Genomic DNA, 27,276 nt, shown 5'->3' with positions numbered 1-27,276 from the left:
GAAAAACATTTGCAGTTTTTTTTCTTCAAGTGTGTTTGAAGACAAGTTCAATTTAGCATTCTATATGATATTCCACCCATCCTCTTTGGAAAACAGAACACTGTAAGGGAAATCATACAAACTGTTGGGCTATAATTCTGGCTATTCCATGTAATAAAATGGATAATCCACACTTTGCTGCATGAATGGGATCGTGTAAGTTCTGATATTTGCTAGTATTTTGACTGATGTTTATAAAAAAAGCTCGCTTAAAAACACACAAACAAAACATTCATAATTTGGCTAAAATTTCCTCACTCTGAAACACATTTCCTTATCCAACTCCATGCACTGCTGTTCCACATAACTCCAAGTATCAGTACCATTTCTGCTATTTGCCAGTCTGTCTTGTCTTCTGAATTCTTCACAAATTTTTAGAAACTGGCAGTGGCTCAGTGAATTTGTCTGCCAAGTCTATTGCCACCCCAGGATTCAGCTAATCTAGATTTACCAATTAGGATGGGGTATCTTTGGGTTTTGCAAGGTTTTCTCCTCAATTCATTCTGTTTAGGAGCTTTTCCACAGCTCCTCATGCCAAAATCCTGAACTCTGGGCAGCATTGGAATAAATGGTCAATTTGCTGAGAAGGTACATTACAGGTCTTCCCTGCTCAGCCCAGCTGCTTGGCAGCTGTTGCTCTAGCTCCAGGGCAACAGCAACCACTTGCCACACATATCCACACTGGGAGCTTGACTCCTGGATTTAGTAAGACTCATTCATCTCTTTCTCCCCAGAGCTATCTTCTGTGCTGGAGCACTAAAACCCCTTTATGAAGTTGGAGCTGCCACAGCACAAAAAACTGTCGTGTCAAAACAGGTTTTCCCAAAAATAGCTCAGAATTCTGTAAGGTAAGTTAGTGTGGGCCTCAGATACTTTATTAATCACATCTGATATCTTGGGATGTTCTGACTACGACACTCCCTTGAAGTCATAAACAGGGGGATAAACAGTGTCTGTCATAAACAGATGCTTCTGCAGATTTAACTAGTGTGACTCAAGATTAACAGCCTACTCGAAATTTTCTTCCTGCCTCTCAGGTTACTGCTCCCTCAGGTTAATTACCCCATCTGACAACTGCACTGAAAGGGACAACAACTGCTCATGTGTGCAGCTGCAACCTGATATCTGCTAAAAGTCCTAATCCCCTAAAACATACATGTTCGGACTAATAACTTATGGATCTAACCCATATGAACCATCTTCAATATCAGAACTAAAATGCTGCAACATAAAATGGCAATTCTCTAACACTTAAATTAGTTAACACAGAAAATTAACATGGCAGAAATTCAAGGACCTTTAATATCACAGCCAAAAGAAGCAAATAATATTGTTGGGGTTTTTTTACTCCTTACCCCTGTACCCTTTTCTTTACTTCACTTATTGCCAATTTCTTCCATCTTTGCTATTTCTCTTTTCCAAGTGATCCAAATTTCCCTGATCTTTTTTCAATTCACTTTTCACTCTGTATTTGTCAGTCTTTCTTTTACTTTCTTGTCTCCTTTGTCATTCACTCCAGATCTCTGTGTGTCATTTTCTTCTCACTTCACTAGCTTCTGAATGACCAAAGTGGCAGGTGGAATGAGAAGAAGCAATGTGCAAATTGTTTTGGAGAGTATCCACAGCTTCGCACCTTGCAGCTCCCCTTTATGGCGAGGCCAGGCTTCGTTAAAAACTGATTTGCAGTTTTCTCTCGGTCACTTCACAGGCTTTCTGCAGCCTCAGAATGACACTTATACCTCAGGCACCACAACAAAACTTTATGCACTTTCTTCATATCCTCTAGAAAAAAAAAATACCCCGGACATCCTCTGTGAAGCCAAATGGAAGCTCTATAGCACTACAAACTCACGTCCAAATGCTGATCTAATTATTGTTACCTACTTCTCACTGCTTCACAGCTGTGTCAAAGACGGATCTACCCAGTAGTGTCTTACCATGCCAGACTACAGGCAGACGATACTGTTTAAGTCCATCTTAAACTAGCTGCAGAATTTCAGTCTCAAACACTGCAAGAGGTACCAGGTTGAAAGATTAAGAAATTCCAAATGAAGAGAAAAATACAGAACTAATGTTATCTGTTGTCTGTTGGAAAATAAAATGTTCTGAAAGCTTAATTCTTTACAAAGCACTGCTTTCAACTAATTTTAGTGTTGTACGTGATCCAGATCACATGGCTTCTTCTTTCCATTCAACTTTGTGAATCAAAAAGGTACAAGGTAAGGACAACTGGTCTAGAGCAAACATCAAGTCTATCCAAGCCATGTTCTTCATTCATTCTAATGTTGACAAGCTATTCATTAACTTTATGGGCTTCAGTATAGGTCAAGCTAATTTTAGAACTACCAATACAGGCAAAGTTCAGGTCCATATTGAGAGGTGGTGTTTTTTGGCATTTAGTGGTTGGTTGGGTTTTTGGTTTTTTGTTAAGTTTTTCTTAATTTTAAATTAGTACCATTTTAGTTCAAGTAAAACAGATTGTTATTTAAAGCTTCTTATTAAATGGCCAAGACTCGTATTGACTTGGATCAGTTTCACTTAGATCATGCTCAAAACCTTTAAAAAATATTATCAATTCCTTTCTTCTTCAATAATTCACTTTCTGCAAAATAAAAATACCACATTTCAAGCATTTTTTTAATTCTACACCAGACACATATATTAAATTGGTGACAAAGAAAAGATTTTCAGCACCTGGAATAAAACAAATTTTTAGATGGCAAGACTGACAATATGACATTTTTAAGGAAAACTATAACTCACTTTTTCAAAATCAAGACTTATTAAAGCTTCTTATCTGGACACGGTCTGTAAAGAAAGAAAAGTAATTTAAGAGGTGTTTAAAAACACAACAATTTTGTGCTTACCAATGCTGATATGTGACTGTATAAACAGCATTCTCTGATATACTGAAACAACCCACAGCTGTGAGATAAATCAGACCATGATTTCAACTTCCAAAGCAGAGATGGACTCCTTGCTGTACAGAAATCTGTTTGCCTTCATAGTCTTATTGCCAAGGAGTATTTTGCAACAAGATAGTTTCCAAAAACAACACTGGGATTCTGTAAGAAATTCATCTGAGATGTGTGTTTTCTGAAATCCCCTAAAACACACCTTACAACAGAAGTAAACATACAGAGAGAAACATGCAGGAGCAATGTAAGAGACTATTGTTAACTTCTTTTTTCTACCTCTACTGGCAAATAGCCCATGTCCAGGGAGGTAATTAAAGACTGGACAAGCACACAGGGATTCTCTGCCAGTACTCTTTGTAGTGTCCAGCAATTGACGGTTCAAAAAGATCTTCTAAGCCAGAGATGCTGCCTTTATATTTAGCAACCTTTAATGGATTCATCTTTCAAGTACTGGTTCAGTTACTTTCAAGTCATGTAAACTTCAACATTAATGAGAAATTTTTTTCTCTTTGTGCAGGTTTCTTTTTTTTTTTTTTTTGCAGGGGGAAGGGATTGTTAAAGAGGAGTGCCAGAGCTCACCTTCATGCCTGTGGAGACCACCTTATTTTGTATGCTTTGAGCCACCACATGCAGATTACATTCAATAACCTCTAGTTCTGGTATCAGGAGAGACACTGAACAATCACTCCTATTCATCCTCTCCCTCTGCCACTTGTGATTTTATGGACTTTTATCATTCCCTCTCAACCATCTGCCTTTCAGTCTATTCAGTTATCCTCATAGAGGTGTTGCATGCTATTCATCATTCCTGTCACTCTTCTCTAAAATCTTTCCCAGTTTTACTACATTGGGTTTGAGATGGAAGAACTCAGAACTACACACAGCATTCAAGATGCACATACATCACAGATGTATAAATATATGTATTATTTTGGGGGATTAATAATGTTTTATTTTCTTTACTTGCTTGCTAGTAATTCCCAACATTTTAATTAAAATTTTAACCTCTATTAATGTGATGTTTTAGAAGATCTATAAAACCTCCAAGATCTTACTTCCAAGTAACAGCCATATATTGGTGGTCCACAGTATGTAAAATAACTGTTCTCCCATATTAGTTACTTCACATTTCCTGTACTGATTTTTATCTACCATTTTATCATCCAGCCACTCCATGAAGTAAGGCCTTTTCATAGTTCTTCAGTCATATTTACTACTCTGAACAGTCTCTGCAAACTTTGCCATATTTCTATGCAGCCCTTTTTCCAAAAGGTCGTGTGAAACACATGCCTATGCACAGATCTTTGTGGACTTCATCAGTAATTTTTTTTTTTTGCCAGGAAATGTAATTTCTTCCTGCTTCCTATTTCCTATCTTTTAATCAGTTATTTAACCATCTTAGAACCCTTTCTTCTATCCTACAGCAGCTTGCTTGCTCTAACAGCCTGGGATGAAACCTTGTCAAAAGCCTTTCCTTTCTGAAGATCATTTCCATATTGCAGCCAGTGTTGTACATGTAGCTCAGATCCCACTTTACAGACACCTGAAAATGATTAAAAATTGACCCTTCCTGCTCTCTTGATTCTACTGTAATGCATTTTCATTCAAATCTACCTGCTAGTCCCTTCCTTTCGAGTGTTCATCCCCTCTCATCTTCCCTATTGAGTGATATACACATTTAACAAAATTAAAACAAAAGAAAACATTTCTCGGTATTATTTGTTTAGAGAGCTTTTCAGCTCATATAAGCTCACAATATTAAAGGAAATAAAGCCACATAAAAATTAGTCTGAAATCTATCCTGCATTTATTACATGTTAAAAATCAAGTCAAATCCCACACAGGGTTATGCCATTTCCCTGTCACCTTCACACTGCAAGCCATATACATTGCTAGACAATAAAGTTTCAATAGATTTTTATTGCTAATGTGAAGAAAATTTTTAAAGAATTCCCCTGCATGCCAAAGGTGTACTGCAGAGGTATATGTTCTTTTTCCTGGGGTGGGTGGGGTGGAGAGGGTGGTGCACAGGTGGGACAGACACGACACCCAACAAGGCTTTGTGTCTGAAGATTAAAAGCTCTGCATATAAAGCACCCCAACCAAGGATATTCAGACAACTGAAGCAATACAAATTTGGAAATGTAGTTTTTCTTACAGTATACAAATGAATAGCTCATGCCTAATTACGTATTGAAACAATTCAAAATAGCACAAGTTTAAAATCTTAACACAGAAAATCAGATCATCAGAATTTCCAATGAAGCATTCATTCTGGAGCAAACAGGCAACATCATAACACAAATACAAACAATAATACAAATGATTTAATTGGATTACTTCACTCCTATGAATTCTTCCAAGTACGCTCTTTAAGAAAGCCAGAAATAGAATTCAACAGTCATCTTTTCTGGCTGTTTTGGACTATACCAGTCAGTCATACTCTCGAAGCGTGATCTCACTGAAGCAGCTGTGTATACACAACAAATCACATTTGGACATGTTTCGATCCAGGAGTGGGTAAGGACAAACAGAGGTGAGCAGCAGGCTGTCCCTCAACACTAACACCAACAGTTGCCATAGCAACAGAAGGAATCTGTAAGAGGCTGGTATCGATCTTTCCATCCCATGTTCATTGCCATTTTTTCAGAGTGGTCTTACACAATGGTACCACAACCAACACCACTGCACATACCCAGGTTCTGAAGTCAAAGGGAAGTAATGGTGGTGAAAAGGCAACAGGGAATAATTAGTGCTGCAGTTAGGCTGGGTACACAAAGAGCAAGCAGCAGAATTTCCATCTGAGTGCAAGCTATGCCAGGGGAGGGGGGGTGTCAGTATGTACAGGCGTGTTTCACTGTGCCTTCCATCTACATTTCAAATTTCCTGCGTGATCTCCTACAGTGCAGCATCTGCCTGTTCTCAGCATTTGCAACAAGACAGTGACCAATGTCTCGGTCAAATATTGCAAAGAGTAGGATATAGCAAAGGATATTTTGTGCTTAGTTGCAAGCCTGCTACATCATGTCAGCATATTGCAGATTGGCACAGACCAGAAGGATCAAAAAGAAAGTCTAAGTAGACAAATAATAAAGAGATTTTTCAGGGTAACAAAGGCATAGCTCCAGAACCCCTCACAGCACAACTAAATCTATAAATATGGGATAACATATTACATGAGTATATCACAGATTTTGGTAAAGACAAACTTTGTTTCCAGTAACAAGACATAACTGAGAATTGCATTTAGTTCATAAATTACAGGATGGTACTTTGTTGATACTACCATAAGGCTTAAATGAAAAATATATTCTAAAAGGTTTCACTTTCACAAAAAACATTTCTTCTGAAGACATGCAAAAATGGAAGATTATTATACTGAGTTAAGAAAGCCTTTTAAGACCATTCCTAACTGTATTTGTGGCCAGAACAGTTAACAGAATGTAGCCCTAGTTAAGAGCAGAAGCCTGCTTATATAAGAAATATAAAATATCATTCTTGTAAACAAGTAGATCACTTCTGCTACATGCACCCTACATTGTCCCAGTCCTGTATCAGCATAATAACATTTCTGTAATTCATTATATTTGCATGAAGCTGATGTAATAAAGCAATAGTAGGAAAAGTACCCAGTATCTCCAGAAACTTTATAGTTCACAAAGTGATTAACCTCTGAAGGCTACGTAGCACAGCCTTCAGAAAATGCACCATAGTTTCCCCAAGGTAAATACAAAAAACAAATTAGAAGTGTCTATATTAGTACAGACATTCTTAACAAAATTTTAACATCTATACTTAATAAAAATAGATCCTGAAAAAAACGCTAAACAATACCTACCGGTTGTGTACATCAAGATAACAACTCCATCATAATCCAAACAAATTATAACAGTATGTGATATTTAAGAGCTCTGGGAACCCTGTTAATAACAAGTCTCCCATCATAACTTAAAGAGGCAAATAGCCACGGGTCTGCTGAGGACCATTCAACTGCATACACGCTATCTTCATGTTCTTCATAGGTAGCTATTACACTGTCCTGAAGGGGCTCTTTAATCCTAAAATTGAAAAACAAAGCAAAACAAAACAAACAAACAAACAAAAATAGTAAGGATTTGTGAATACACTCCATTTTAAAAGCAAAATCAAGTGTCACTAACATCTAAAGATGTAAAATCCCATTTAAAGTATAAGAATGCAGTAGTAGGTTCTAGGGAAATGTTTTATACCATATGTTTGCATGTACTTATGTTTTAGATAGCACAAAAAAGTCAAGTCAATGCTAAAGACCCCATTTGCAGGGACAAAGTAGTTCTTACTCTCAACTTCAGTGAATTTCCAAGTCTCTCTCTCACTCTCTAAAGCAAGTTAAACTACACTGCATGATCTAAATGCACTTAAACACACCTTTTTACCAACATCTTTTTTCTCATCATGCTCCACCCCTTCCTCTACCCCTTCACTGTTAAAAGAATTCTTAAAATAATAGACAGTCTTAGAGATGTGTAGATAGGTAAGAAGTTGCAGTCCCTAACATCAGTCTCTCCTTCGCTGCCATCCTGGACCAATTCCCTCGAGAGTAATGGAATGGGGATGGAGGCACCACTCTGAATACTTTGATTTTTATCTCCCATTGCTAGATTTACATCAGCACTGGATTATCATCCACTATTGTATAACTCACCCTCTCACTGCAAAACCCAAGCTCCTGGTCACCTACATCACCAAAGACAGACAGATTCCCTTTTGCATTGCAAATACTTACAAACAGATTCAGGCAACTCTCTGAAGTCCAAACCACCCAAGAGTCATTGATTGTGCTCTGCTAGCTGAGCACAGCCCTTCTTCCCTCCATTCACAAAGCAAATCCCTCCTCTCAGAACACCACTACAGCACATTATTCTGTAGCTACAGGGTAGGTGACTTTTCAGAGGATGACCTTAGCGCTCCTTCACCCACAGAGAATCGTCTCTGACAGGAATCAGTCGGCCCTTCAGTAGCATCCCTCCACCTCCTAGGAACAGCCTTGTACTACAGTTGTAATACTCCTCACAGAAGCAAAGCCAAAGAGCCTTGTGAATGCCATTCAATCATTTAAACAGATGCTACTACTAGAGAAATGAGGTGTTGTTATTGCTGTCTTCGCCCTTTACTGCTGGTGTCTGAAAGCAGTTCTGCAATCACAAAGACTACATGGTAACACAGTCAAATTGCTCGCAGGATATCCCTGCTCCACCTAGCCAGCCGAGCCAGCTGTGAATCTAACACTGCAATTAAAATTGAACTGGATTTAATGAAGAAACCAAAAGCAGTCTCATACTGCAGAATAGCTTCAGGTATGTAGTTTCAAGAATTTTTATAATTTACTTGTGCTACGTTAAAGGTCAACTAACCAAAAAAAGGTCATAGCACAACCAACATGCACCCTCTGGTTAATTGCAAAGAGCAAGCTGGTTTTGAAATTCTCCTGAATACCTACTTTGATGCAAACCATCTAACAACAGAGAGCTAACAAACACACACAGACACTTCACAGCCTGCAATGTGTTTTTCTAGGTTCCTGTTAACTGACATGCCCTGTTAAGCGAAAGTTGGTCATGTCCCCAGACAGCAATGTGCTTCACGCGGTGCTCACCCACTTACCCACAACTCCATTATTCTGAAGGTTTCAGATGTCTCTCTGGCTAAGCAGGGGAGTAATGCACAGTGCACATGGCTGTCAGGGGACACGACCGACTTTCAGTTAACCAGGAGTCTCAGTTAACCAAAGGTTGGAAAAACAAGGACAAATAAGCTTCTAGATTATACTATTTTCTGTATGCTCAGAGCTGTTTCAGTGCTTCATTTAAATAACACAGCTCATCTAATTTAATTTACAGAAGTCATGGGGGAATAAGTGTTCAGGAAAGAAGCCCATAGATGAACTTCTGTTTGGCATTTCCATTTATAACTATAGTTTTTAACTGTCTTTTGTTTATACACAGAATTTTTTCTTGGGTACAAAAGTATATTTTGTGCCTTCCCAGAAAAAGAAAGCATGTTATTCCATGTCATTCTTCAGGTCACATGAGTTCAGTTTTTGGTGTTGCTTTTTTGTTTTAAATAGTATAGATCTGTGATAATATTATATATAGACTACTTATAGAAGTGATCACTTGGTGATCACAACTTCTGTCTCAGGAACAGTATAGAACATCCAAAAGAAACTGACCATAAGCATCCTTTACAAACATGATGAATGAAAACAGATTAGTCTTTAAATTATGTAATGGCTAATGAACTCAGAAGGATTAGGCTAGTGAAATAAAGAGCAGAATTCATTTAATGTATGTGAAAGACTGTTCTAAAAAAATTTAAAAAAAACCCAAAAAAACCCAAAAAGAGCAAAGTTGTTTGTGACCTTACCCAATGCTAAGATATTTCCAAGAAAGCACCTCAGATTTCTCTACATTTTGGCTATATGTGTGCTTTTTTTGGTAATCCAAAAACAGGCTGAGGACACCATTTTTGAATCTATATGAATCTAGGGTACTTAGAATTGTTCCTTTTCTGAGTCCCACAATTATCTATTTACTCTCAATGAAATTTTACACATCCTTTACACATTTTTATTTATTAAAGAATCAGGTCAGACTCTTCTAACTCCCCAGATTATACATATAATATGGTTAATGCAAGAAGTTAAAGACTTAAATAAATGTCAGTGTCATAACTGTTAAGGTAACAAATACCTTTTAAATATTATTATATAATATATATATTATATATTAATATAAACAGAGTGTACAAAAATACTATTTTCATCACAGCACATACTAGTGGAACACATAAAAATCAACTTGTAAGTATCTTATGATGCTTTTGTCTATTTAGATATTTTAATTATCCTTATGTTGGTATCAATTACTACAATTTTATTTCTTCTTAATATACAGTTGGTCATGTCATAGCACTGACGAGTGTACTTTTTGGAATACTCTATTCATAAAGTATCAATGTTTAAAAGAATATTTCTATACTTTAACGTGCATTATTCTTATCTCAGAAACTTTCCATTTTGTAGTTATCAACTCCTGATGAAAATGGTCAGGTTATTAGCTTTCTTAGGTTAAAGATGTAACACTGACACAGAGGACTGGTACCAGGATAGTCAGGTGCCTGTGGCAGATTTTGGAACAGGGAGGCGAGTTCAGGAACTGCAATTTCTTCCCAGTTTGAGAAGATCAGGAATAGGAAGAGTAGCTGTATAGAGCTGGATATGAAGTAAACTTTCTTCTATGCTACTTTAATATGTATAATTCAGGTTGTCACCAAAACAGATATATCTGTTTTTACATAAAAGCCTCAGGCTATGGGTATAACAATAGCTATGTATATATAGCATGCCTATATGTGTACAAAACAGCTATGTATAGCATGTATAGCTATGCTATAGCTAGTTCAGTGTACTACAGGTGTAGGTGCTTGGCCTACTGATCCCTTGATAGAACAGTCTGTGTAGACTGCATTTGATAAGCATACTTGGTAATCACTTGTTGTGCCTGTCAAGCTCAGTAAGCTATCTTCTTCCTTGCCCTACACCTTACTGCCCTTTAAAAAGTTTCTCTAGTTTCTTGTTTTCCCATACTATTTTAAAGATTTTATTCTGACCAGACTAAAATTCCTTTTCTTTTCTTATATATATTCTTCTATTGCACCAACTGACAGGGCATTACACTCTTATGCCACTAAGAATTCACAGTATGAAATGTGCAATCTCTACCTACAGCATAAATTTTAGACCTGTGCCCACAGAGAGCTGAAACTGGACTGCGTTCTCTTTGTAATCGTATTCAAATAGCACGACCCTGACCAGCTTCTATGAAAAGAGAGGAGCTTTTATTTTACCAGATAACTTTGAGGTTAATTGTGCTACAGATTTGAGAAAGAAGCCTGTTCGGCCTTGGATAATTATTTTCATGTAGAGAGCTGTTATTTCCAATTACTTCTCATGCTAACAACCACTAAAGTTTGCAGTGCTTGCAATTCTGTTTTGTCACCACAATATTCAATAAAATATGGTTTTCAGTCAGCAAAAGTCATTAATTCCTTATCACCATCAAAATTAAATCCTCTTTAATCTAAAAATCACTATGAAATAGAAGTGAATCAATAGAGCAGCAACAGGTACTGCAGCATCCAAAAATGAATCCTGAAGAGCATGGCACTGGATTCCAGAATAAACCATGTGGACGGCCTTTCCCTTTAACTTCAGGAGAAAATTGTTTCTGGTAAGATTAGACAACACAATACTTGCTTCTTCATTCTCTTAAGAAAAACTGAATTCAAGTATGTTTATACTTGAACACAATTTTTATAGATAATAATTGGCCATTCATACTATTCCAAGGATTATCTTTTTAACTCAAAAAAGAGCTTTCTGAACTGCTTCTACAGGAAAACATGATCTTTAAAAACAGGAAAAGTGTATTTTTATATAACAGGTTTCACAGATGTCCTAATATGCAAAATAAATTAAGGAAGGTATACCTACTCATGAGGGTTAAAGAAAGAAATAGTACAGAAAAACTACGAGCTTTTAAAGCAAAATAGTCCAGAAACTGAGAAGTGCTGCTGCACTAAATTTGGCCCAGGTTCTTACACATCCAGTGAAGTAAAGTCCTAAATCCTAGCATTCCCCAAAACAGAAACTATTTAAGCCGTTTTAATTAATTGACTCTCTTGGTTGATTCCATAGCATAATCCTATGACTTCTAGATTTCTCCAAGACATAAATGCCACAAGCAAAATGGCATAAAAATTAACACTATTGACAGCTGTGTGAAAATATCCTGAAAGCCTGCCTCAGCATGTTTGGCAAATCCTATTCAAAATATCAACGCTGACAAATATCTCTCCTGAAGTCACAGATGCATATACAAAGGTGTTATGTTAGATCACACAGTTCATATGTATTATCATGAAACCACATAACTTATTATTCAAAAAGCTCCAACTGCATTTCTATCACAAAAAGTAGAAACCACCAGTTCCTTTAAATGGAACTTGACAGAAGTCTCTTTCAATGGAGAGGCCAGCCACCATTTTTTCTCTGGTCCATTCTGACGGCTGAAGATGATTCTAATTTTAATTAAGAATAATTCTAATTCTAATTAATATTTTAATGAGAAATCTCATTAAAACCTTTACAATCTCAAGTGAGATACTCTGTACTGGAAGGACTAATCCTTTACATCTCTCAGCTTTAAATATATAATGGTGAGAAGCGCTTGTGTTAGATCTTGTTCTTTCGTATCAAAGGACATTGTGCTTAACATCTATGGCAAAAAAGATGGAAACATAAGCCTTCAGGAAAAACTCTAAAACTACATTTCCTAACATGAAATTTCTGGTACAATCTTCAAAAGATAACAAAGACAAGGATCATCTTAGAACATATTGTCAAAAAATGTAGCAAAAGAGAGAAGGCAGCATACTGACCTTAGTAATCAGTTCTGCTAGTGAAACAGCAGACATCTTAAGCTCCTAAACCCCAAAGAAAGTTAAGGGAGCTGGTAGCTCCTACTGCTGAATTAAAGTTTAAGGATGGCTTCCTTGCTGGGACTGATGTATAAGCTCAAAACGTTATTGACCATATAAATCTTTTCATTGTTATGGATATAGAATAGGTTTTTTCAATTAAAGAGCAAGTCCTCCATTATCAGTTGAGCCTTGTCACAAAGTTCTGGCCACAGAAGTCATGAAGTATGAAAACATTGTTGTAGATGCAGCATGTACCTTGCTGCTGGTGCTCCTAAGACAGCAAATAGTCTTCTCATGCTGCACATTTCCAGTATGCCAAACAGAAACCTAAATAGTTCAAAATTCAAACCTAGAAGGCAAATAAACATGTTGCAATAACAGAAGAAAAGGAATTCTGACTGGTGAGTAAAGATGGCCACACTAAACTGCAAGAACTTGGTAGCTTTTTTTATTGTAGAATTAAAATGACGATCAGACTAGTTTAATACAACAATATATAGACTTACTTACTAACATCAGGAGTTTGGATGACCACAGACTGAAGAAAGGATATAAGACAGTCACCATCTCCCTTTAGAGGAAGACAGTTCCCAGAGCTCGGCAAGTGTCTTACAGGCACTGACAGACATCTTCAGGAGATTTAGAATTCAGGCAAGTTCAGTGTTGCAGGGAGAAAGCAACAGCAGAGTGCAAAACGATTAAAGAAAGAGGTCAAGGAGAAGCCTGACTTAACCAACTGCATTCATAGATGTGGAACGATCCCGTTTTAAATGTTTTGTTCCAATGCGGGCATTGAAAAGCACTCCCTGTGTTCTTATCCAGGCATATTAGCTTTGCTTGGGGAATGAAACCTAAATGCATCCCAAGTACTCACACTCATCTGTTCTATTTTCATTTATTTTGTACACTTTTTTCTACCTCTGGATCAAGGTGCTAGAAATTAAGCTAGTACAGCATTTCATTCCCCATTTTTCAGCTGATTTTTTTTTCCCCATATTTGAACTGTGCATTAAATAATCCAGGGTGGGGACTTGACCAGCACACAGCACAGCTGTCCTCTGGCCACATGCCTATAGCTCTTCTCTGTGGACAGCTTGATCTTCATTTTCAACTACCTACTTTCAACAGAGGCTTTGGGCTTCCCAAACAGAAAGCACTGAAGCCTTTCCTTATTCAGTGTAAGAAAACAAACACAGTTGGCATGTTCCTTCTAGACACATTTGCACAGCTAACATGTTTTGGAGCAAACAAAAACACAGTTAGTGAGAACAGATAAACTCAAGTATATGGCTGATGACAAAAGAAAATCCTACATGGAAGAATCAAAGTCTCCAAAGATGATTCAGAAAGCACCAAATGTCCCTGAATGGCAAATAGTCAGGAGCTATGAGGATACACAAGGGAAGCACATCTCCTTTTCCTGTTTTTAAAATTTGTCCTCCTGCCTACTATGAGACACATGCTAAAGGCTAGGGAGACCTTTGATATGATAGAGGGAGACTGCCTGCGCTTACATTTCTGTGATTGATAAGAGAAACAGCAGCAGCAGCTAAAAAGTAGAGAGAAGGCAGCAAACTAGTTGCTCTGATCTGAATCAGCAGTTAAGAGAAACTGAAGGTAACTTGATTGCAACAAGAGACAGATGTTCATGCAATAGTCCTAGTTATATTGCTTATGAAAGCATGTTCTGGTCTCCAAGAAAGGAGCATATAAAGTCCCAAGATGTCAACACATACACAGACAAACTGAAAGGAGAACCCACTAACAACAAATCCTTAGGAAGAACAGAATACAGCAACTTTTAGTTTGTCTATTCATTACGCAGTGAACTTGAATTCTTTTCCTTAGAAAAAAGTTATCTCCAAATAATTATTTCTCAGCTGTGAACTTTAAAATGTAGGCAGTTACTGCAGCAAATCTGGCAAGAATAAATGAGTGGGTAGACTCATGCATAGTTCTACATGGTTAAACCAGGAAGGGTTAAACTGACATACTACTTGCTTTTGTCTCCAGGCAAAAATACAATAAAAATTAGGAAATTTACTCTCAAATATATTAAAAATTAACCTGAGTTTTAAAGATCTCTGGAAGGAGTCTTAACTGTGTGGAACAGTGTTACAATTCAATGTTTTTAAAATTTTTAAATTTTTAAAAAACAACAAACCCTTGAAGATACAACTGGCACATATTCTTCATTTTTATATTTAATACAAGGAGTATTTTTACAAGTTATTGTATTCAGGACATGAAAAATAGTAGTCCATGAGGAAAAAGCCTTTTCCCTTCTTTCCACTTGATATTTCAACCCTCTTTTGAGAGAGATTTGGTCACTCAGTCTGAAGGTGACTGGCTAGAGACACTAGTTGTACAGACACATGCTCTTTCTGGTGTATTTCAAGATACACCTGAAAAAGACATTCTCTTTTTCAACATTTGTGTGCTGTTTAATAGCAAATCAGATGTGCTCCAAACCAGGATAAAAATCAACCTCATTTTTTTCATTAGACTGGTAACATTTCCTAAAGGTTACAACATATACATAGAAAACACAAAAGCATATGTTCAAATTCTCACTTAACCCAGCTTATTCTATGTGCTTGACTCGATCCAGAGCTCCCTTAAAGTGAATCTTTTCACTGATCCAGTGGACTTTAGAACTGGTCCTCAGCATCACCAACCCCTGTGAACACCACAACCCCCATTGAACACAGAGTGACTGTGCCAATCAGATTTCAAGAGTGTGTTCCACCCAAGACTCTGAGTAAAGAATGAAGTGGGAATTAAAACTATTTACCTGAAAGGCCTGTATACAAAAAACCTAGTCAGCAAAAAAATAGCATGTAAAACATTACAATGAAAAGACAATTATAAGCATCTGCATAAAACTCAGGAAACTTCATACTTCTCTTCTTGATGCTGGTCCTCTTGGTCACTGAGTTCATCATCATCCACCATGTGCCCAAATGGTTCAGAAGAAATTGATACCATATTAGACAGGATAACTCTGCTATCACTGCTTCCTGTAAGGATCAGCTGATCGTGAGAATGATTGTATCTGACATTCCAGACCCTAAAAAAGTTAAAGCAGAAAGAACAAGATTCTTGGTAGGTAGTGCATCAATGTTAAACATTTTCTTTTGAGAGTGGTACTAAAATTGACCTTTTAAACATTGTAAGTATACATAGAAGTAACAAGCCTCATTTCAGACTGTTTTTTGCCATCTTCATTTGGCTTTTAAGCTTTCATATAATCTGTTTTTTATGAGGTACGTTTAAAATTCAACAAATAAGTTAAAAAACCACAACAAAATAACAAAACATACCATTCAATGATATCATTCCTTGGGGGTACATGCCAATTCATTGTTGAGTAAGTCAGATAAATATTTAAGTTCTATATATAAAAATTTCCCCAAAGCAAAATATGGATTAGAATTAGCCTGTTAAACAAAAATCTCACAACATTCTTGCAGTGAAGTTTAAAATAGATCCTCAAAAATAGGATTATATTTCTCTTCAAATTTTACATATCAAGTTAACACAAACGTCTTAAGGTTCTTGTTTTATTCTTTTTCTTTGAATATTTTGGAAAAAAAAAAGTATAAATTCTGCTTCTGTTAATTCACATCTTCATTCCCCTCAAAGAAGCTTCAGGGTCCAGATTTATTTTTCAATAACTACTCCAACCCAAATTTTATAAAATATTAACTGTTCATCTTTTCTTAACCACTGAAGAGTGCACACGTCAGACAACAGTCTCTCCTTACTCCGGCCACAGGTCAGAGCAGCAGATACAAATTCTAAAGGTTCTCTCAGAGAATAAAATTACTCACTTGCATATTCTGACTTAAGGACTTTGAAGAGCATGAAAAAAACGGGGCTGAATTACCAAATGTTTTAACCATTCGACAACAGAACGATGGATGACAGCTGCTCTACTGCACATCAGGTGCATCAGATCAGCCTCCATTTGGGAAGGCACACCTGTGTCCCAGCTGCCCCTATCAGCCAAGTTCTGTGCTGTGCTTCTCAAAGGTGTATCCCAAATCCCAACAACGTTAACAACGCTTTCTTGCCAATTAGACTAACATTTTCTTAACTCACAATTACGCAAGGAACACTGACATGTTGAAACTTTTCCTCTATGTAAAAAATGATTATTCACAACAGCACAAACATAGTTAGTTTGCATTGTTCCTAAATGGTAAAATAATTAGCTGAATAAATTACATAAGCCATCCACCCACAAAACAGCATGCAGATAATTTGTTCTACCAGTGGGAATGCTCCTCTAGTGTCTTCACTGGTTCAGTGACATTCCTTGTGTCCCAGAATTTCACCTTGCAGTCATCTCCACAGCTAGCCAGGTAGTACTGTTTATTGGGATTAAAGTCCAGGTCTCGTACCAGCTGTCCATGTGCATTTTCTATGCAATATATCTGTCTGTAAAACACATTAAAAAAATTAAATGGTCTATAAAAAGCTAACTGCACTCCACTGACAGGAATCTGTTTCCCTGGAAACTTGCATAATCCCCTTAACATCCGTAGACCTAGAGTTCCCACTGCTAGTGCACAGTTTGGGGAAATCCCAGCTGTAAACAACAGTGACTTGTATAGATTTCTCAGCTTCCTTTGAAGCTCTGCTCTTTCCATGTTTGCATTAGGATCATCTGGAGTTAAAAGGAAACAGTAGTTCCAGATGATTCTAGCACAGCTGTGTAACAACTGCTATAAAATGTCTGCTACTAAACCACAATATTTTCAGATAAGAGCTTCCCCACTCCTAAGTAGTTACACTAATTCTCTATCTATGACATCTACTCCTCCCTATATGAAAAGCAGAGATACAAGGGATGCAAGAGATATGAACAACAGCTTTTTATTACTGCTCTGTAGTGAACTTACCTTCCTGACCTGTGGCACTTATCACTAATTTACCTGTGGCCCTTAAACTACTCAGCCATGTGCATACTCATCCATCTGGACCACTTGAGAAAACATTTGTAGCACTGCTAACAACCCAGAATCTCTACTCAAGCATCATGTTCCATTAGATTGTTTCCCTATCTTGCCTCTACAACTTGGTTGTTTTTTTTGTTTTATTTTTTTTTCCACAATTGCATTATCAGTTTTCTCAAAGCCACCATCTACCATCTAAAGTTCTGCCTAGACTTGACAGTCTCCTACAATTTTCCCTAGAACTTGTCAACACTTTGTGAGCTTCTTCCTTTCTTTAAAAGAAAATGTTTCTCTTCAGAAAACACACTGACTAAAATTTCATATTTCTTGTGAAAATTTCATATTCTTATTGTCTTCTGTCAAGATGAAACAGTCTCTTGTTGTTAATACCTACAAAGTAAAATAGCTCCATAAGGAGAAATTTGAAGTATACCAGGCTTCTACTAAGCCCTATTCTGACATCTATGGCAGTCACGAGTGAAGTTACCTCAATATCCATCATGAACACTTTTCTCTGAGTTTGAGAGGTTAAAGATATCCTTCAGGTATGCCTTTCTACCAGGTATTCTGGGAATCAAATTCAAACTTCCTCTTAATTTCTTAAAATATGTCTATGGGAAAAATTTTGAGTCTCAAGCATGCTTGTAGCAGTAAAACACTTATTTACTGCACCTTTCTTTTTTTTTTTCTTACATTGATCATAGTGTGTAAGGGCTTAAAAAGAAATATCAAAGTCCACTGTGTATTCAGCACTGCTCACCATGAAAGCCTTTGTTCCAACTTAACTGTCATTCTGATCACTTAATCCCTTTCTTTCCCAAATATGAATATTCTTTTCTTCACCCTATCATCCTACCTACAGCAATAATACATGCACTGAATTTCCCACTTATAGATCCTAAGATTAATGCTAGACCACATATACATTTTCTGCAGCTATTGGCTCCACCTTCTCATATTATTCTTTGTCCATATTTTTTAGAATTTATTCTTGGAGTTTGAATTTTCCTCAAAATTCTCTCTCTAAATCAATTCTGCCTAGTGTCTGTCTCCCCTGCTTCACAAGCTCTTCTTTGTATAAGACTGCTTCTTAGTCTAGTCTAGGAGTCTTCTTAACAATCTTTCTTTCCTCTCCTTCTTTGATATCTCCAAAATCATGTACTCCACCTATCTCACAGCTATCATAACCACACTCTGCAGAAGTAGCTATTCTGGCTCCTCTCTTTGCTGGTATAGCAGTTTTCTGCCCTTGATTCCTCCCTCCCCTCTCATTTTTTGCATCTTATACTGCCACAGTTTATACTGCCCTGACTTTAAGCTCCTACTTCTAGCCTAACTAATCATTATCAAATATTCACATAATTATAGACATATTACAGTGTAATTGCAGATGAGACTTATTCTTGCACATATTTTTCAAGTATACTGTGAACAGCTCTTTGGCATTGCCTAGTATTTAAACTGGTTTAAGGACTATCTAACCTGAGCTTCACTTAAAGTAATCAGAATTGTAGGGTTTGTTTGTGTTAACCAAGCTAACCTTTCATTGAAGATCTTATTAATATCTGGACTATCTACCTTCATAGAAGTTACTCAGAGAACTCATTTAATGCAACATAGAGTTGCTTTTTCTAATGAGATAGAGCATGAAGCAGACTTCACAATATTTAACGTTTTCTCTTTGAAACACAGGCTTTAATCTTAAGGTCTGCATGCTATATGTTAAAAATAGGATGATTATAAAATATCACCAAAAACATAAATTTAATAAAACCCTTCTCCTTTGACCTCTGCTTCCGCTTTTGTACACTTCATTTAAAAGAGTCCTTATAAACCAAAATATCCACATAAAGTTAGATTTTTATGTATCATTTCATAAGGCAAAGACCAGGACTTTGTATTTGTATTTGTATTTTTACCTTTCCTTGCCTTAATTAAATAAACCTTTTTGGTAAAAACATACAAAGCTGGCAAACACAGGGATTTATTGCTACACCTCTGAGTTTGCAGGAACCACAGAACTAAATTTAAAGTCATCCCCCTTTAAGGCAACAAAAGTTATTACAAGACATCAGTCTTCTCGGTTTAGTGATAAATTACTATGTGCTAAAGGGATAAAGTGTATTTTAAAAAAGCTTGCACAGGCTTTAGTAGTCATGGCAACAGATGTGCACAACATCACTCCTTTGCTTATCAAAATCATAACTGAGCAGGGCAGAAAACACCTTATTAGGTATATTCAGAGCTTTTATTTGGTTATGATTTTGATAGATTCAGTGGTTTCTTAAACTAGTATCCTACAATCTTTAGTACAGAACTCCATTTGTTAAAATCAAAATAGTAAAGAGTGAACTTAAACTGTGAATTGCCTTCAAAGATTAAAATCACTTTTAAATAGTATGCTATGAAGAAAGTTCATCACATGGTCAGGACTGTTGTTAAATCATTTTCAGGCTGAATTACAGAACAGCTTCATTAAGGTAATCCCTATGTATTAAACAAATCATCTTGAGATTGATACATAGTTTGGTAAAACTCAGTATATAAGTTAGAATTGAAGCTCAGGGGGAAAACCAGAGAAAACCCTTTATTAAATCATAAATATATCAGCTACGCAAGCACAACTACTCCTTTTATAAATTATAGGTTTGCCACATTCATTATCTAAAAAAAAAATAAAATGTTAGGAGCAACGAAAAAAAAAATCTATCTCCAAAGGAGAATGTCTTCTCTAGAGAACACGAGTGCACTTTCTCATTACCTCATGCTTCGCGTATCCCACCCTCGGACAGTGGTATCGTTGGCTGTTGCAATCTGTGTACAATTGTGGTGTGGACTCCATCTTCCAGAAGTAAATTTTAATTGTCCTTTCCCTTCCAAGGCTGCAGAACTAGAGAGCTAAAACAACGAAACAAAGCTGGAAATGTTTCCAAATGTAACATTACAATGAAATTAGTTCCTCTGAAGACAAAAACTGCTCAATAGCCTATTGCTCCAAGTGCAGACTACCATCTCCTAGGATAAAAAAGTAAAAAGAGAAAAAAATTAAAAGCTAGAGCTAATATTCTCTCTCAGAGTAATTTTTACAAAGGCTTATGCACTGTAATGTCTTCAGAAATATTAGAAGTACTGTACTACTGTATAAATTAAAAAAAACAGCTTTAGATAATTTGTTGAAACAGTAGATAGACAATATGGGCACATTGCAGAAATTCGTAGCTGCCTCACACACACACACGCAGTTAGCTTTGTTAACAGTCTTACAAGACTTTTTCCATGTCAAAATGCCAAATTTTAGCTGTAGGAACAGAATTATGGTGTCAAAGACCCTTGGATAAATGTATACCAGCTTTTAAAAATTTAAAAAAATAAAAAATAAGAAATATCAAGGCCCAGGTGCCTGCGTCCATTGAAATAACAGTAGATACTGGATCACAAATCTACTATCTGTGATAATTAAAGGTTTCAGTTCCAAAACCGGGCTTACATCTCATTGAGCAGGCAGCTCTGCATCTCCACAGTTAATGAAAAGAAGGTCCAAAGTAATGAACTTTCTCTTTGAAGTTGTATAGCAAGTTATCCCCCAATTCCATGTGCACATGAGGGGAAATGAAGCTGCAGACACTGCAAATTACTTTTACTTCTAATCACTTTCTGAAACTGTTTAATATCTACAAGGGTGGAAGAAAACCAAAGTACTTGCACTTAATCAGATATTAAATTTATACTAATTTTGAGCAGTTAGGCAGATAGCATGACTTTGGTCATCTTTCACACAACTTCCATATTTCAAAACATTTCACTATGAGGTATTTCATGAAAGCTGTGCTGGATCTTGTTGGATCCTAATACAACATAAATATTCTATTAAATACTAGATTTCTCAGCAGAAATATTACACTTTGATGGATGAAAAAGACTAAAACATACAAAGTGCTTAAATAAACTTTAACTGACATCAACAGAAAAATATGCTGTCAGTATAAGACAGCTTAAACCTATTTGTATATTGTGCCAATGTCCATTTATGTATTTTGTTAACTTTTTACTACTACAGCTCCACCAAGAATATCATATCTCTTTAGCATTATCATTAAAAATCTAGAAATTACAACTCTTCTATCATTGAAGTCTATCTAATGCTACCTCCAAAAATTGTGTTGCCCTCCAAAAATTCTTCTGCCTTTTTTTTTTTAAAATTCATTGAGTTCAGTTCCTCCCATTGCAGGCAACCATGCCACATAGTCCTTTCATAACTGTTCTTGTCTCCTGAACCATCTTACAACTATTTGCCATTTCAAATAACCTTATCATACTGGCAGTTCAGGGCTACTCTCACAATACCTAAGTAACAGAATCCAGTTATTTTTAAGTGCTAAGTTTCTATATCACAGCAAGAAAATATTTTTATTCCTTAAACAGAAATTTTCTGCTTTATACTAGAAAAATTAAACTAAACATCAAGTTCATTCCCTGAAATATATTGTTATTCCTATATACTGATGATTCATCCCATGTTCTGTCAGCAATAATTTTCATTATTTCACTCCTACTTCTATTCCATCATTAAGGAGACCATTAAATAAAATTGATTCCAACTCTTTAAGAGCTGGTTTCTATCCTCTTTCTGATCCAATTATTTTCCTTTTATTTTTCTTCTGACTGTTTTTTGCCCTCCTATAATTAATCTATGTTTATGCTAGTTGCAGTAATTATGGAGCACTCTAAAAAAATTCTCCACTGAACTCCACAAGGTATTTCCTTACCATGAGAAACAGCAGCAATCTTGCCAAGAAAGTATCTCATGCTTATTCCTAACATCCTCCTATATTTGGATACATCACTTTTATCCAGATAGCCTGTGAAATCCTCCCCACAATGTATTCTGCCTTGCCTGGAATGCCACTGCCAGATACTATCTGTTGTTATGAATGAAGAACACCTATATCTTAATGCTGCTAAAGAATCCAGAAGAGACAAGAAATCCAGAAGGAATCTAACTAGTAACTTAGATTAAAATCACCAAAACCACACCTCTATTCATCCCTTCATGAAAACATATGAAAACCAGAAAAATATCTAGATTTTAATATCTCCATTTCATTTTGTTGCACTTATCTGCCATGCCAAACATATTGCATTTTCCCAAGGAAGAGTTCTAGTGATTTGGCAACATCTGACCTTAAGTGTATACCCAGAAATATTAACTGTCATCTTCTCAGCAGACTCAACCCACACCTTGTGGATTGGTTGGGCTTCTCTTGGGTCCAGCTAATGATTATAAATGGCAAAGAGTGGCTAATTTAATTGCAAAAGGTAATGATGCAGTGAGCATAAGATTAGTTTCACTTCAGAAGGTAACGTCCTCAAAACAAAAACAAAGGGAGTGATCAAAAGGAAAGGAGAAGCTTGTCTTATTGCAAATACAGGCAAATATTCCTGTATTAAATACTGTAATGAGGAAACATGTTAGCAAAAAAACATTGAAAGGAAATAAAAACCCAACCAAAACAAAAGCAGAAAACACCCCAAACAAATCCAGTGAACTCTATAGTAACTTATGATAAGAAAATGTTTTTTATAGCAAACTGACCAAATAATTCAGAGAACAAACACACCAATGATTTTATTACAAAGAAGTTGTGAACATATTGGGAACCCTAGAATTCTAATTCTAATGAAACAATTCAACTTGTAAACCACAGGCAGATACAAAAGATACATCAAATAAGACTCAGAAGGTTTGATCAGTGCAGACAAGTAGAAATTTTGGCCTATGCAAAATTTTCAAGACATATTTTCAGTTTTTCACCTGTTATACCTGAATTTTAAACAAACTTGTTCATAAACATGAAAAGTCCATAAAGAGTAGCATTTGGTTTACCCCTTACCATTAAAATGAATATTGCCAATAATATATATCTATCCAAAAAGGAAGCAACTGAAATGTTATTAAAACAGAAAGACCAGTTCTACACCAATGTAATGAATACCTCCTTATCTCTACTATCTGATACAGATACAGTGGACCAGATCTTACTTTTAGTTAACGATGATGTTAATCAACTTGAGCACCATCATGTTCTTTACAAAATAGGAAAAAAATCCAACACGCGGACATTTTTATTATCTTAATCCTAGGCTCTTGATTTATTCAGTTCTAATAATATATATACACACACAAAGGTACATTGTTATTTCACTTATAAGTCTATAGCAACACGTATACTTTGTAAAGACACTCTCCCCTCAGCAGTCCCTACAGAATACATGTTTACTAGTGTTGGGGAAAACATTAAGTGGAGGTAGCTTGGTGTGCAGTGCAGTGCCAGCTGTACACTGAGCTCTGGGTGGCGGGAAATTATGGGAGCTCGAGGCAGGAGGCTGGGAACAGGCACTGACCCTTTGCACAACAAAGGGCAGATGGACCTGTGTTGCCCACCACATGACTGGACACTCACAGACACAGCAGGAGCTCCCAGACTTCCGAGGCATAGACTGTGAGGTTAAAAAAGCCCAGAGTTTCCTTTGTTGTGATCCCTCCTTGGCACCAGCTCCAGCTGTTATTTTGTTGTTGCACCCTGATTAAGTTACTAAGGGGAACCAGAGGTCTGAGCCTCTGCTCTGGGAAACCTGGGGTTGATCGGGTAGGGAAACCTCCTCTGACTGTGTGACTGTGGGATGTGTGGGAGTCAAGCAGGGACCCATCAGCTCAGTGGAGCTGCCCACTAGGGAGGGGGCTTTGGTCCCAGCAGGGAAAGTCTCTGGCAGTGGGAGTGTGACTGTGGGGACGACTCCTGGACAGTCAGACAAGGAAGTTTCCTCAATATGAGCTACTTACCACTTAGTCACTGTCTGCTTGAACCAAACAGCATGATAGGTGATGAGCTATCAGGTGGCTAAGAGTTGCCAAAAATGGACAACTTTTTATCTTAATGAACAATAAGTGCAATGTTTCTTGTCATTTACATAATCTCTCTGTGTATCTTAATATAAAGCAAATGTGTTTTTTCTAATTTGTTTTAACATGTCTCTTTTTTAAATGTAGCAAGACCTGATTTTTTTTGCTGTAGGTATTCTGTATCAGTTTTCTAGGCCCAAAAAAGCTCTTTTTACTAATACTTAATACTTCAAGAAAAGTCTTTTTATATTCTGATCAAAAAGCATTAAAATACAAATCACATGTTTTTCAGAGTTGTGATATATTATGCATTCAACAATCCTTTATAAACAGGATACTCACAGAAAGAAATCACTATTTCACCAACAGCTCATTGGTTACAAACACTTCTTGTGCACGGTGATAACCAAAAGGAAAATACATCTACTGCTTACCCCTACCAATGTTATCTGTTTTCTAACCAACCTGTTCTCACAGATTTCTCTCACATTCTAAATACTATAGCAGCTAAGTAGGGGGTAGAGTGTTAATTTTTGGTGGAGGGTTTTAATTATTTTTTCTTTTAAAGAGAAAGCCATCTCTGTAATGAAACCTGGCTTATTTTTCTTCATTGCTCCCTGTAACTATCAGTCCTACATAATTTTTTTCAAATATAAAATGCTACATGGCTACAGAACAACAGTTACTGTTTTTCAGGCTTATATGGATTTTAATGGGGAGTTAATCTCTTAGGAAGGACGTGATCTTCAAAGATTTCAGAAATATACTGCAGTTGATTCTAGTCCTGAAAAAGCCTATGATACTGGACTTCAGCTTGTCTTCATGTGAATTACTAGAAAGTCTATAGCAGGTATTTTAAAGAGATGCCCAAAGCTTTCCTCAGTCTTGTTCAGCTGGACTCCAGTTAGGAACCCACAGACATGTTTGAGACAAATTTGCTGCAGAGAAAAATTCAACAGAATTGCAACAGTCCCAGTCATCTCAGAAGAGGTTTACTTGGCTTAAGATTTTGAGGTGTGGAGATATGTCTGAGAGTCAAGTTTCCATGGACTTCACTTTAAAAGCATTATGTACTGACTCAGTATTGAAACAAATATCATCTAAGAGCAACTCAAAATTGCTGGAGCAGAAGACTGATTATGGTAAACAGTTATTTTCAGATAAAAAATTTTAATCACAAATAATTCTCATTTACAGTGCGCTCTCATGAGATACCAGATTATTTTAGATGGAAATACAGAGAATCAGTCAAATTCTATATCAAGTCTCCTGAGAGCCTGGCTGTAAAATCTAAATAACATTCTTAACTTCTGCAAACAAAAGTTGTTAACAAACATTTCAAAATGCTCCTATGTCAACATGTTGGCCAAGGGTTGATATCTACTTTCATAGTCTTAGCTTTCATGACTAGAAGCAGGGGTTTTTTTTATTCAGAATTTCACATTTGTTTTTACTTGTTTCCTTTTATCAAATATAAGCATATAACAAATGTCACAGGTTTAATCCCCTTAGTTTCTTTATCACTTACTTTGCCTTCTGGAGTCCTTTTTGTGCCATCAATATTTGACGCAGTACAGGCATATTTTAAAATTAACAATAAAAAAATATTCTATATAAGGAACACTACTTGAAATATTGAAAGGATCAGTAAGCTGAATATTTCTTTGAGGATAGAAACATTGATTCCAAAAATCATGCTGAAATTACATAATTTGTTGAAGAGTCTACTCCTCTCCAAAATTATGCAGAGCAGAATGCTAGCAATGGAAGGGAAAAGAAAATGGAAATCATAGTTATATGCACAAATATTTGTGTGATGGAGTGAGGAGTTAGTTTTGAGAAAAGGAATAGTATAAGGAAGAGACAAAATACCAAATTCTAGTAAATAAATCCCAAGCAAAATAAAATGAGGAATTAAAAAGGAATTTGGCATTTATTACAAGATTCCCACACAGAGAAACTGATAAACACACTGGACAGCATCCCAAAGGAAATAATATAGAATCACAGAATAGTCTGGCTTTGGTGGGGCCTTAAAGATCATCCAGTTCCAACACCCTGCCATCGGCAGAGCCATTTCAGAGAGGTTAGGATTAGGAAGAAAACTGAGACAGTTATGAGAAAGTGGTTGGAACAGTGAAAACACTAATTAGCATTCAAAAGAATTATAGCAAGAAAGGACAGAACTGCCCAAACAGTGAAAGTAGGAGAAGGGGAAAATGCTAAATTGTCTAGTAGTCCCAGTACTTCAAAGAGAAATGAAGAGGTATAACATGAAGCAATACCACCCTCAAAGTAGTTTTTCAACATTCTAAAAGAGTTTGTGTATTATGCAGGCATTAGAAAAGAAATACTAACTAAATGCAGGTGTAATGCAAATCCAGTGGATACAATGCCACAGACAAGCTCCTGGAGGTAAGCTGTCAGAAACTCTCAACATCAGTTTGATAAAAACAAACACTAATTTGAAGAAGCCTTGGAAGGCAATGTAACACCAATTGAAGTTGCAGGTGAAAAAAAAGCTGAAGTTTTCTCATCTAGTGAAGGAACCCAAAGGGTTTAATTATGAACATAAAGGATTAAACTACATTACATTACATTGATACTATGTGAAATCTAGCAAAATAATAACTCAAAATAATAACTGTGTGCATTTCTTTGCACACAGTCAGATGGTACCAACAAAGAAGAGCTTATGGACACAAAAAAACCTCATATTGAGTATTCAGGAAGAAAAATTAACCCTGACTTTAGGAGTTAAATCTAGAAATGGCAACATATAAACTGAATAATAATAATATCCTTGACATAATCAGTTTCCATTTTTAAGCACAGACACTGACCTAAATGATTCTATAAAGAAACATTCAAAGTTTTCTATATACCATCAATGACATGGCATAATCAGACAAAAATCTATGCCAATGACACTTTT

The 27,276-nt window shown here is 36.3% G+C and overlaps 1 protein-coding gene across 1 annotated transcript in view; it reads right to left on the bottom strand.

The window, feature by feature from the left end:
- Positions 1-5,088: 5,088 nt before the first annotated feature.
- The window catches only part of EIPR1 (EARP complex and GARP complex interacting protein 1), a 74,994-nt gene continuing 52,806 nt past the window's right edge, over positions 5,089-27,276 (bottom strand). Inside the window, exons 6-9 of the mRNA XM_018085145.3 lie at positions 20,202-20,338; positions 16,755-16,922; positions 15,382-15,549; positions 5,089-7,015 (exon numbers count right to left, since the gene is read on the bottom strand). Of these exons, the coding sequence (XP_017940634.1) occupies positions 6,841-7,015; positions 15,382-15,549; positions 16,755-16,922; positions 20,202-20,338 (648 nt within the window). The 3' untranslated portion in view covers positions 5,089-6,840. The remainder of the gene's footprint in view (positions 7,016-15,381; positions 15,550-16,754; positions 16,923-20,201; positions 20,339-27,276) is intronic.

The sequence above is a fragment of the Manacus vitellinus genome, unplaced genomic scaffold (genome assembly GCF_001715985.3).
Source record: "Manacus vitellinus isolate BGI_N305 unplaced genomic scaffold, ASM171598v3 scaffold_11_pilon, whole genome shotgun sequence".
NCBI lineage: Eukaryota > Metazoa > Chordata > Aves > Passeriformes > Pipridae > Manacus > Manacus vitellinus.
Note: the sequence above shows the minus strand (reverse complement) of the source record. Positions and strands in the feature narration are given on the sequence as shown.